This window comes from Humulus lupulus, chromosome X (assembly GCF_963169125.1).
Source record: "Humulus lupulus chromosome X, drHumLupu1.1, whole genome shotgun sequence".
Taxonomy (NCBI): Eukaryota; Viridiplantae; Streptophyta; class Magnoliopsida; order Rosales; family Cannabaceae; genus Humulus; species Humulus lupulus.
The window spans coordinates 151,511,822-151,525,411 of NC_084802.1; the positions used below are offsets into that span (position 1 = coordinate 151,511,822).

Below are 13,590 nucleotides of genomic sequence, written 5' to 3' on the forward strand. Positions count from 1 at the left end.
TGCAGATCTCCCATTCATTGGGACGAGACAGGTGAAAGGAGATACTTAGGTCCTGATGCAGTTCAGAGGACCAGTGAGGCTATTGAGAAGATTAGAGCTAGAATGCTTGGTTCTCAGAGTAGACAGAAGAGCTATGCTGATCCCAAGCGCAGGAACGTGGAGTTCCAGGTAGGAGACTATGTTTTCCTCAGAGTCTCGCCATGGAAAGGGGTGAGAAGGTTTGTGAAGAAAGGAAAACTGAGTCCTAGATTTGTAGGTCCATTTGAGATCCTGGAGAGGATTGGTCAGGTGGCTTACAGATTGGCCTTGCCTCCGGCGTTGTCTGCCGTGCAGAATGTGTTCCATGTATCCGCTCTTCAAAGGTATGTATCTGATGAGAGTCATGTTTTGAGTTATGAAGATCTGGAGCTTGAGCCAGATCTCTCCTTTGAGGAGCAGCCTGTTTAGATACTTGACAAGAAAGATAAAGTCCTCATGAACAAGACAATACCTTTGGTTAAGGTATTGTGGAGGAACAGCAAGGTCGAGGAAGCGACCTGGGAGCTGGAGTCAGATATGCAGAGTCAGTATCCCGAGCTGTTCAAGTAAATTTCGAGGACGAAATTTCAGTAAGGAGGGGATAGTTGTAATGCCCCGAATTCTCTGTTATGGTTTAATGGTGGGAATAGTAGGCTGGGAGGGCCATACTTCTTTAATTATGCCATTAAATGATAAAATGCATGAATATGTGGATTATATTATAATATGATGTTAAATGCATGCATGTGTGTGTCCATATTTATAATTACAGGGGTGTGATGGTAATTTGGCCGTTGAGGGTAAATTGTATATTTGTACGCATGTTGGTGATATATTTTGAGACCACATTATAATGTGGGTTTGTTCGAGCCATTCGGCATGAGACGATCATGGTATGTTAATTATCGGTTTGGTCTTAACAGGCTTAAGCTTGGGGCTCGGGGTGAGTCTCGGGGTGAGTCTTGGGGTGTTTTAATGATTAGAGCGTTACCGGGAATTATAGGGTAACGGGATATGAATTATTGGTGTTTGAGAATATCGAGATTAGCGGGAATTGGAGAGAGTTAATTATAATTAACGAGAATGGTGGAAAGTACTGATTTTTCCCTTCGAATGACCTTAGAAGCCTTAAATGACCTAGGGGAATTTAGGTCATTTGGTTTGGATGTATATGAACCTTTAGTGGACTGTAGAAAAACAGAGCAAAAAACAGGGTTTTTCCTTCTCCTTCCCGTGCATCATTCTCTTCCATTTCCTCTTTGGTGTTTTTGAGCTTGAATTGGGGAATCAAGCTAGGAAATAAAGGGGCTGAGTTTGTAGACTTGGTTAAGCCATTGAAGGAGGTCTAATCTCGGATTTGAGATGAGTTTTAGCCATTGGTTTCTGGTTTTACTCTGTTTTAGCTTTGAGTTTTTAGTTTGTAACGCTCTTGATGGATAGTTGAATTGATGGAAGTTTGATTGAAGTTTAACTTGGGTTTTGATGAGGGTTTGATATAGGTGATGTTTATGGGTTAGATTGGGTGTTTGGAAGAGGTTTGGAACTGGTTTGAAGGTTTGGTTCCGAGGGAAAACGCAGGGGAAAGCAAGCTGGTGCTTGCTGGTTTTGGTAAAGGGTCGCGGCATGGCTATGGTGAACCGCGGCCTACGGTTGTTTTTGTGAGGGAAATGGCCCTGTCAGATGGGTGAGCCGCGGCCCATCAGGGCAATTTTGGCCAAAAATGTGTTTTTAGCTTGGGGATTCAAGCCTTAGGCCTCGGGGTTGATCCTACTACCCGGTTTAGTAGTGTTTGATGTCTTGGAGGCTAGGTTTTGGTTTGGGAACCTTTTGTTATTCATTTTATTGATGGAATCCCATGATTGGTTATGACCAGGTAACCGCTAAAGGACCAAAAGGTTGATCGTTCTCAAGGGTCGTTCTTTTATTCATTCTAGCTCGAACCAGAGGTAAGAAAGCTGCACCCGAAACGTGACATGCATGGTTATTCATGAGGCATGTTGGTTATATAAATGTGGACATGAATTGATTGTGGAATACTTAGCAAACGTTGCTCACTTGTGCATGGTACTGACTCATTAGTCAGATTTGGCAAAGGTGCTAGTATCAACTGTGAAGCTGTGACTTATTAGTCAGGTTCGGCAGTGGTACTGGGCACTGGTCACATTGTGCTGACTCATTAGTCAGGATGGCCTTAGTGTGATTCACGCAAGCCATCAAAGATTAGATCTAATTGACTTTCTGCATTGAATGACTTAAAGAGCATTAATGTCGTACCGACCTCAAGGTCGATGAATAATATAAGCGCTAGAAGGCTAGTGGCTTACCTAGCAGCCACTCTTCCACTTGAAATAGTGACTTGCTTGTCAGTCACTCAGTATGGTTTATCAGGACCTCAAGTGATTTTCACTCATTTGTTTGAAAGCTTTGTGCTCAGTGTGATTATAATGATAATCATTTGATGATGTTTACATATAAGGCTATGTTTTCTTGCTGGGCTTTGGCTCATGGGTGCTATGTGGTGCAGGTAAAGGGAAAGAAAAGCTCACCCAGCCTTGAGTGGAGAGCTTAGGTGGTGATGTGTACATATGCGGCTGCTTGACCACCACGGCCAAGGAGTTCTCAGAGGAACTAAGGGGTTTACCCTATTTTTGCCGCTTAGGTCGGCGAGGTTTATAATTTTGGAACAGTAATGACCTTTTTGAGTTGTAAATAACTTGTAAATGTTCTTGTGGGCCCGTGAACAGTTTTATGTATCAATAAAACATATCCTTTCCTTTTTATTGGTTTTTACCTTAACCTGTTAATAACACTTAGAACACGTTTTTAACCAAAGGACTCAGGCAATGAGTCAAATTTCCGGTTCACCGTTCACTGTAACTGTTCTGGGGTAACCAGGGCGTTACATCATCAATCTCCTGTTGTTGTCGTTCCATAGTCACCCTCTAGAGGGAAATTTTTGTAGCAAAGGCCTCCAGCCTCGCCAGAAATTGCGCCTTCTCCTTCTGGTTAGCATCCTACATCAGGTTGGTCTCCAACCTCAACCTAAGGTTCGTTAATGGGATCGATGGGATCCTGAGTGGTGGAATCCCTGGGAGTCGTCTTCTTTGTCTGCCTGGATTTTGGAGGTATCGTAAAACTGATGAAAGTGTGTTTCTTGATTTTTCACTCACAATGAAAGCACCAAAATGTTGACCTGTGAACGGAATGAATATAATATACGACAGAGTTCAAATATCTAAACAAAAACACACAAGAATTTATAGTGGTTCAGCCCTGTTCTTCTGAACACTAATAACCTAATCCACTTATTATTTAGTATTGAATTGCTTGATAGACAATTACAAAGATAAATTTGAATTTCACTTGTCACAAGTTCACCCAAAAGATCGATCCAAAAAGTCCAGAAAAAGAGAGCCCTCCCCCAGGGAAAAAGAGTCCCCCTTTATGAAGCCTTGTGTCCTTTATTTATGTGGATACCAAAAATCCACCAAATAAGAAATCTCTAGTCCCTGATTAGAACAGAGGGATAAAGGCCACTTCATCATACAATTGGACTCGAGCCTGGAGGGGCAAGTGTTGAGGCTCAAAATTCCATGCCCTCAAAGGATCAAAGGCACGCACTAAGATCCCATAAGCACTTAATTACGTGATGGAGCCGCGATGCCCTCGGGCTCCCATTGTCTCGCACCAACCACGTACTTAGCGAAGCCACGCCTTAGTTGCACCTGGTGGCCTCGCTGGTGGTGGCTTCGCTGATGGTGGCCTCGCTGGTGGTGGCCTCGCGGATGGTGGCCTCGCTGGTGGTGGCCTCGCTGGTGGCCTCGCTGGTGGTGGCCTCCCTGGTGGTGGCCTCGCTGGTGGTGGCCTCGCGGATGGTGGCCTCGCTGATGGTGGCCTCGCTGGTGGTGGCCTCGCTGATGGTGGCCTCGCTGATGGTGGCCTCGCTGCACATGATGGCCTCGCTGGTGGTGGCCTCGCTGGTGGTGGCCTCGCTAGTAAGGCACCTCGCGAAATGGTGCCCCATCCATGCCTCGGCCGCGCGCATGAGGCCCAGCACTAGGTGGCCTCGCGAGATGGCATGGCCCATGGCCTCGCCCATGGCCTCGTCCATGGCCTCGTCCATGGCCTCGCCCATGGTCCCGTGCCCATGGCCTTGGAGGTGAGAATACTCACAAGGGGCAAGGTACATGCATGAATATGGAATGTGCCTACAAACCTAAAGAAGTCAGAGTACGGATATAGTACCCCTACCAGACAAGTAGTGGGAACGCCAGGAGTGGGTATGCGAGGATAGGAGTTATGGTCCGTACGTCTACGGCCATAGGTCAGAGCCGACACCACTACCTTCTGCGCCACTACGCCTGCCACCACGCATTAGACATGGGTACCGACAAGTAGTGGAGACATCCTCCTGACACCTGCTTCTGTACGGGATGTACGACCACAACCTCTGAAGCCACTGCCCTGACACAGTACGTATGTACCACTTGGTCCCCTGGACCACTATGTATCTAAGGCCATTAGAGCCTACTATAAAATGGACCCTAAGACCACCTGAAAAGGGGGTTGGAAAATTCATTTTATGCAGAAGCTATTAAGCAATATACATTTCTCACTCCATTGTTCATCTGTGTTTATCCTTTCATAAGTTTATTCTCAGTTCTTACATAAACATCGCCTGACTTACCTTTGAGTTTTCCGATCTAATTTCGTTGACGAGATTTCACCGTCAACAATTTATAGTACCCAGTGGCTGTTACATGATCAGTAGTACTGGATATCGTGGTTTGGTACACGAACATTGTGAGTGGAGATACGTGTCCACCTCCCCATGATTATGAGATCGTGGGGTATTCTCTTTTTTTCTCTAGATCGTGGTTGACGATGCACGATTGAAACCTTTGGGAAAACGATATGTCTTGGTTGGTCTATGAGACTTAGGTGTTAGGCCCAACGACCATTTAGATCTTGGGTGCTAGGCTTGCTGATCTTCTGGGTGCTAGGCCTGATGACCCTCTGGGTGCTAGGCCTGTTGATCTTCTGGGTACTAGGCCTGATGACCATCTAGGTGCTAGGCCTGATGACCCTCTGGGTGCTTGGCCTGTTGATCTCAATTTGAACGAGTGTGAGTTTTACCCAGTGAAGTGTCTTTGGGAGTGTAGGCCGACCACCCTATGAAAGATAGGGTGGGCCGACCATCCCAAGGGTTTCTTGGGTATGCTTAGGCCGACCACCCATAGGGGTTGGGGTTAGGCCAACCACCCTTAGGGGGTTTAGGCCTAGTCGACTTCCTATAGGACTTGGACCTATCTTTTTTTCTCATCGGTCTTTTTTCAATACTTCATTATTTTTCCCTGATTTGTGATGTCACGTGTCGCTTTCTCATTTGCCACGTCATCCGTGGATTTTTGAGGGATAACAACCAGTATGCTGATCTATATGTGAGAGAGACAGTTCACCTTCATGGGACTCCGAGGTCTATCGTGTTTGATAGGTACCCTATCTTTACTTCAAAGTTTTGGGGAAGTTTGCAGAGAGCGATGGGTACACAACTAAAGTTTAGTACAACTTATCATCCTCAGACCGATGGTTAGTCTAAGAGGACTATCCAGATATTGGAGGACATGTTGAGAGCATGTGTATTAGAGTTTGAAGGGCGCTGGAGTAAATACTTGCCTCTGATAGAGTTTTCTTATAACAACAACTACCAATCTTCTATTGGAGTGGCACCTTATGAGATGTTGTATTGTAGGAAATGCATATTATCCATTCGCTGGGATGAGATGGGTGAGAGGAAATATTTGGGTCTTGAGGTGATTCAAAGAACCATTGAGGTTATTGAGAAGATTAAAGCTCGGATGCTCACGTCTCATAGTAGACAGAAAAGTTATTCAAACCCAAGGCAGAGGAACGTGGAATTCTAGGTGGAGGAGTCAAGGGGTATTTCAGGTATTTAGCATAGTATCGGGTTATCAGGTAATGGGAATGAATAATTGAGGATATATTTGGAGTTAGTGAGATTAGGAGGGAATACTGGGAATTTTGACCATTTTGCCTCGAGGATGGTTTTGGTACCCTGAGCTTCGGGATTAGCTTAAGTATATTAAGCCTTAAGAAAACACAAAACACTCAAACACCTCACTTATTCAACCGACTTTGTCTCTTTGTCTCTCTCTCTCTTTCTCCTTTAGTTGTTCTAAGTTTATTCTTGATAAGTTAAGAAGATTTTGGCTGGAAACCAAGGAAATGAAGACTCGGGTTAGGATTCGGGATTGGTTGTGGCTAGGAGAGCATCATTCATAGCAGAGGTAATGCTTTAATCCAAGTTCCAGTTGAATTTATATCATGTTATCCTTAAGCTTTAAGGTGTTCTTTAGCTTGTGGCTCAAGTATGAGATTTTGGATTTCGGTGGGTCTTTAATCTAGTTTTTAGTTGCGTTTTGTTGCTAGGAAGATATCAAAGTTGTTACGGGGATTAAATTGTGGTTTTAGAATTGAATTGGGATGGTTTTGATTGAGTTAGCAGAAGAAAAACCAGAGAAATTCTGGGTTTGTGAGGGCGGGTCGCGGTCTTGTTCTCGGGGTGTCGTGGCTCTCTTGAACCCAGGGGCCATGTCTGATGCGAAGGTGCGCTGCGATGCGTGTTCAATGAGAAGGGAGGCTGACGCCTCTAACTTGGGAGGGTCGCGGCGTAGGTCCCTGGGGCCACAACACTTAAGGGGTTTTCAGCCCCATGAGGGTATTTTAGTGTGGGAACTCAACCCTAAGGGCTCGGGATCTATTCTACTACCCGGTTTAGTTGAATTCGAGTTCCCGAAGGCTAGGATTCGGTCTGAAAGCCTTTACTTGCTCGTTATTGATGGAATCCTATATTATGGTTGTGACTAGGTTATTACTAGGGGCTCAGAACTGGGATCGTGCTCAAAGGTCGTTCTTATTTACGCTATACTCGGACCTGAGGTAAGAAAACTGCACCCAATACGTGATATATGTAATTAGGGCTTTGCCCGACTGTTAATAATAGTTATGAATAGTGTTTGGGCCCCTGAGAATGATTATGTTTAAGTTATCGCTTTGCTCGTTGATTGAACATACTTGAATATTTTGTACCTGACTAAGTGTTACATGAATGTTCGCATGGTTTGCGTAGCTAGGGCTTGGCCCCATTAAGGAACATGGTTATTACTATGTTTGTGATTTCTTGATGATATATTATGATTAATATGTAAGCATGCTTGTATTGTTGAAGTATGCCTATCTGTATCTGAATACCTAGTTCAAGGCTTGACTTATTAGTCAAAGACAACAATAGTGCGCTGCACGTTGGTCGAAAGACTTAGGCCAAAATTAGCAGCGTACTACTACATTGGCTGACCTAATGGTCGTTGGAAAATAAGGCATTTGGCTAGCTCTTTGGCTAGTTACCTAAAGCTAAAGGCAAGGACCCTAAGTGACTCTATTGTCACTTAGCTAGGGCAAAGGGCCCTAGGGTTGACTCTATGGTCAACTAGTTAGGGCAGCGGCCTCAGAATGGTCCAATGACCCTTTATTTGTAATTGTATGCCTATATGAGTTGGTTATTACTTCTAGACATACTAGATAAGTATTTGGAAATCTATATTCTCTGTTCAGGCGCATGTTTTAATTTTCTTGCCGAGCCTCGGCTCACGGGTGCTTCATGGTGAATGTAAGGGGAAAGGAAAGCTTGACCAGCCATGAGTTGGAGAGCTTCGGTGGTGGCATGTACATATGCAGCTGCTCGTCCACCACAACTGAGTAAATCTCATAGGAACTAGGGTTGTAGCCCTGATTTTGCCGCTTAGGTCGGCCGGCTGTAATTTTGATGTATATACACCCTTTTAAATGTTTTTTTGTAATATTTTGGGATCCCATGTATGTATGAAACTTTTTAAATAGAATTCAATAGTTTCTTTGACAAAAATTTTTAACCTTAACCCTTGACGTTAACCTAAGTTACACGTTTATAACCAAACGACTTGATTAGCAAGTCTAACACAATTTAAAATACACAGTGTAACAGTCCTGTATTAGGAGGACGTTACAATGATAGGACGAGGATGACGACAATCTTTGAAAAATGGAACTTCTTCCTCATCCTCCTATTCCTCAACCTGGGTAATCGAGCATGGAACTTGAGCCCTAAATTGGCTGCGACGACCTTCCACCAAAGTCTAACCCACACCAATTAGATCAGAGAGCCTTGGGATCTTTTCTATGAGGGATTGGCGACTACTTCTCTCTCCACCGCAGGCCCAAAATTAGGGATTGGCGACTTGGGCTCTATACGAGATGATTTGGGTGCGAATTTTTAGGATCTGCGTTTACCCATATCTCTTGGTTTGATGTTGAAGTTTAGTTTTCCCAGTAGAAAGGCTATTGTAACAACAAGGTGGCGGTCTAATGGTATGGCCCTAGGAATCCTAGTTATGATTAAGGGTTTTTGTCCGGCAACATGATGTAAATACTTCCTCTGACAATGAATGACTTCCTATAAATCCTTCTCCAGAGATCTCCTTTTTGCCTCTGCTCATACCAGGAAGCGTGCTCGTATAAAGCATTGCTTACAAGAAAAAGAAGGCTCGGATGGAGGAGAGATACTGAACATATACACCTTGTAGAAAAGGAGGTTTGGTGCATATTTGTTAGCTCGAGATCGTGTTAGCTCCTAAACTACAGTTAGTGAACTCGACCCAAGAGACTACTAATAAAAAGTAAACAAGAACGATATAGATGAGCTAAAAAATGCCACATGTTATATTAAAACCACTCTCAAGATTCAATTTTTAATTGCCTCAACCAGAGGCAATTTTTATTCATTGAAACCACTCCAATTACATGTCCTTTAAGTTTCCTGAAACCACACCAAAACCCATAAAATTTCCTAGAGAAATACCCAACTTTTCCCCATTCAATCCAAAAAATGAAACCTATAAAATACTTTTCTGTCCATGTCAACGTGCAAAAACATATCAGAAATCGCATTTCATTAGTTGCAACAGGAAAAAAATATGAACAAATAAGGAACAGAAAAAGTTTTTCAAAATACTTACACGAATGAATTGAAAATTAGGATATTCTTGGTTCTTGAAGGTTCTGATCGCTAAACTGATCGGGAAAAGTGGAAAAATGGCTAGAATGATGGTTGAAGGGTGGAAAGAAATTCTTGTGTTTTGAGGGTTTTTGGATATTTTGCTCCGAGAAGAAGAAGAGAGGAAAAAGTGAAAAGGAATGTTATTTGAGGGTATTTATAAGGAAGGTTCGGCAAGGAATTTAGACCATTGGATTAGAAGATTTTAGATCGGAGGGTTGGGGTCTAGCATGGATTCTGCGAAAAAAAGTTGTAAGGATGTCTCATGTCAGCTGTCATTGAAACTCGAACTGCTCCTTAGCAGAGGACGGCACATGGCCAAACACTCGAGTTGGTAGGTGACCACATTTCCCAAAATTGACTTTGAAAAGTCTCCATTGTGTTTGCCTCTGGGAACACTAGGTCATCTCACACGAGGAAAGACTTGAGGGCAGATGATGTACCCTGAAATTCGAGCTAAACATAAATTAGCTCCGGATACATAATTTCAGCTCGCTTATTTTGTAAAGCATCAATAATCAACAAAATATTAGTCTATCGAAACTTAGTGAGAATTTGGAATGCTATGAAATGAGGGACATACACTAACCCAGATCGGTAAAGACATATGCAATCTGAGTCAGGTATTAAGTTCGTGTAGCATTCAACTTGGTGTAACTAAAAAGAAGAACATCAGTGCCCCATTTGATTTGGAGGTCAGTCCCATAATTTAGCTTGAGACCACCGAGCAAGATAAACGCATCCCTCAGATATGCCTTCATCCGAATCCCATGACTTAAGTGATTCTTTCCTATTTAAAGACTTTGATCGAATTAGAGAGATAAGAGAGAATATTATGTATTAACTATACAATTTGACTAATATTTGTATTTATTATACAATATTCTCTATTGGATAATTTTTATTTATAATTTTGGGAAACCCTATACGTCAATCACCCTTATAAATAGAAATGGATTAGTCCATTGTAAAGGATCCAAAAAATACATACAAAAACTTTGGTAAAATTGCTTCGAAAGCTTTACACAGAGATAATAACAGACTTGTAGACTAGATAGATTTTAACCCAGCGTGTTCATCCATTTCTTTTTTATATATTCTAAATCTTACTACAAAAAGAATCTGATTCTCTTCTTAGATTAAGTTGATGAAAACGGTGTCAACAAATTTAAAGGGAAAAAAAATTAAAATTTTAATTTAATTAGAATTGGAGAGTACTCACTAATATTAAAATTTTATAAATAGAGCTAAAAATAAAAGATTTAAAGTAATATATATTAATTACTTTACTAAGAATAAATATGTAAGTATTTTTTTTTCATAATAGTTTACTTTTATACTTTTTTCATAATATTGAGATGCCAAAACGAATTTTATTTCCTTTCAACAAAAAAGAAAAAACGAATTTTATTAAGATTCTACCGAAACTCTTTGAAATATATAAATTTTAAAAAAGAAAAAGATAAGAAAATAGCGGCTTTTAGAAGAAGATTGAAAACGACACCGTGGTAGGGGAGGAGGAGGAGGAGGAGGTGGAGAGTAGTACTAAGCTCATACTCATGCTGTGGTTTCTATAAAATGAGCCAAGGAAAACACCTCACATTGGGGACTGAGACACACACCCAACAAGGTGGCCAGTGAAGTAGAAGCTATTAATGGCATTGCAGCCAGCCATGCCACCTTTTCTCACTGTCACCTTCACTGAACAGTGCCATTCCTTCTGTGTGATGTTGCCTTTTGCCATTGGCGTCCGTTTCTTTCATTCTTCATTCACTCCAACAACCTGACCGACACTACACAACACAGGCATTTTTCACACCCCTCAACTACTCACTCACCCTTTCCACCACACCCACACCCACACCCACACATAATCCTTATTTTTTTTTACCTTTCTTTATAATGTTTCGGTACACCTACATATACAAGAGAACAAAATTAAACACCCATAAGAAAAAAAGAAAACAAGAAGAAGAAAAATGTTCCATTTGGTAGGAACTTTAATGTGATAAAACCTTTATAAATAAAGGGTGGAACTTTGGACCTCTTTTTGGACCATCTTTAGTATCTGCTTCTGCTCCCTTTCCTTTCTCAGTGGTAAGCTACTTATAGTAACCATGCTTTTTTGTTTATGTTTTTCGGGATTTTTATTTATTTATTTATTTGCTGTAATTCTGCGATTTTTTTTTTCTTTTCCAGTATAAAACTTTTGGGTGTCCTTATAATGTTGAATACTAAATTTACTGGTAGAGATGTAGAAAGTAGCGCAGCGGTTCTTGTTTAGCTAATATGTCACCGTCAAATAATTTATTTATTTGCATGTACAGTTAGATAGCTTAACTGCCTTGAGCCTATCTTCTTTTTCTTTTTTTCGAAAAGGTTCCCTATTCTTTGTGTTCATGGCTGTGTTCCTGAGAAAGTATTGAGAGCACAATAAAGCCTAGCCCTGAATATTTAAACTATATGGATCACGATCTTTTATCCTTCAATATTAGCCATGAATCTGGACACTTTCTTTGGGGCTTTTAATAGGAGACCGCCCTGTGGGTTTTGTTTTTCATGTGTGGTTATTTATGGAGTTTCTCATGTATGAGTTTCACTTAATCAGGGCCCCTTGCTACGTACTGTTCATGGCTGTCTCTTACGTTTCTTACGTTTCTTCATACAGATTGGTGTACCAATTGCTGCAGCCATTTGGTAGAGTTGAATAAATTTGAACACTCAACAATGTTGAAGCAATCAACTAGCAGAAACCAGAGGTCAAAAGGGTTCAAAGTAAAACACGCACTTCAAATATGCTTGTTGCTTGCCATTTGCATCTGGTTGCTTTATCAAGTAAAGCACTCACATGATAAGAATAAGGCATTTGGAGATAGCTCCTCAATGATATCAACAAAGATGCTGAATGGGCTTGAACTCATTAAGGTTGGGAGGCGGGACCTCCATCCCCAAGTTGACACTCAAATTGAGGTTGAAAAGCTAGAGGAGAATGATTTCAAGGAAGATTTAGACGAAACTAGGCTCGAAGAAAACGATAATGAAGAAGGTAGGAGTGTTGATGATGAAATAGATGAGCATGATCAAGAGAGAGCTGAAGAGGAAGAACCAGATGAAGTGGAAGATTTGATTGATGAAGAAGATGGAGAAAGGCATGAGGGAATTGAAGAGCAAGAGATTGAAGACAAGGAAATTGATTTTGAGGATGCAAAATCACTGGAAGATCTAACAGAGAATGAAGGTAAAAGTAATGGCCAGGAGGCCAGAGATGAACATTACAAAGATGATGATGCTTCGAGTGCTGTGATGCAGAACATACAAAGTATCAGTAGGAGCTTGAGAAAGGTCAATGAAGAGAAAGTTGGCAGTGTGGATAAGAATGAAGTAGAAAGAGAAATTGAAACATATCACACTCAAGATTTCATTGTTGGTGTGAAAGATTCAGGTAACAAAGTGCATCGCAGTTTGACAGCTAAAACTTTTGCTTCTGAGAATGCTGGGGAAGTGAGTTTCATAGATAGTGAGTTTGATTCAACCCATTCAGACAATACCATGTATTCAACTGCGGCTGTAAAGGCAGAGTCAAATAAGCAGACAAATCTAAACAGTGAAATATTCTTGCTGCTTAAAGAACCTACATCTGTCATTGGAACCAACACATTGTCAGAGTTACGTTCTGATCTTAATCTAAGTTCTAATGGAAAGAACTCATACTTGGGAGCCGTTTTGGGAAACATGAATGAAATCCCAGTAGCCACAAATTTGCAAACATATTCTGGCTTGACTCTATCTGCTGTTGAAGATTATAATGCTATCGAAAAGGGAATGGAATTGAATGGTTCGGAGTCCATTGTACAAGAGGGAATTTTGCAATTTGGTAAAGCTGCTGAAACTGAGGAACTCTACCATAGCAACCACTGATGAGAATTTAGTTGCCACCGGGGAATCTAAAACGAAGGATGATTTTCATAGCAATATAGACAGCTCAAAGATATTGGATGGTGTAGGGAAGGAGTCCATTGATTCTTCTGATTTCCCACTATATCAAGAAGATAAAGAGGGTCTTTCTTATTATAAGTAGTTTATAACATTTTAGAATTGGAGCAAACAACATTGAAGAAGCGCACGTCAGTTTCTTATGTAAATGTTGAGTCATGATAATACACATAGTTGAGAGGGTAGATCAGCAACTGCTTTAATACGTACTTGCTTTATTATCATGGAAACTATTATCATCTGCTTAAATATACATAATTTTCTTATTTTGTCCTTTATTATATTTTAATGAGAAATTACTTATTTTAATTGCTTTGGCCATTAAGTAAATAATATACATTTACATAAAACTTTTTGTCAGCTTTAATTCAAACATTCAATTCTAAACAAAATGCACTTTTATTTAATTTCATACAAAATATGTCTTATTACATGTTTTTAGGGCAACAACCCTAACAATCTCCCACTTG

At 41.1% G+C, this 13,590-nt stretch overlaps 1 protein-coding gene across 2 annotated transcripts; it reads left to right on the top strand.

Annotated features, from left to right (window-relative positions):
* The first annotated feature begins 10,637 nt into the window (after positions 1–10,637).
* LOC133804209 (uncharacterized) lies at positions 10,638–13,386 on the top strand. 2 transcript variants are annotated; one of them, XM_062242370.1, is made up of 2 exons: positions 10,638–11,224; positions 11,796–13,386. In XM_062242370.1, the coding sequence occupies exon 2, from the start codon at positions 11,855–11,857 to the stop codon at positions 13,043–13,045; it is 1,191 nt and encodes a 396-aa protein (XP_062098354.1). In that variant the 5' UTR covers positions 10,638–11,224; positions 11,796–11,854; the 3' UTR covers positions 13,046–13,386. The 2 variants fall into 2 exon arrangements, with proteins under 2 accessions (XP_062098354.1, XP_062098353.1); XM_062242369.1 differs by lacking the exon at positions 10,638–11,224 and adding an exon at positions 11,291–11,714.
* Positions 13,387–13,590: the final 204 nt, after the last annotated feature.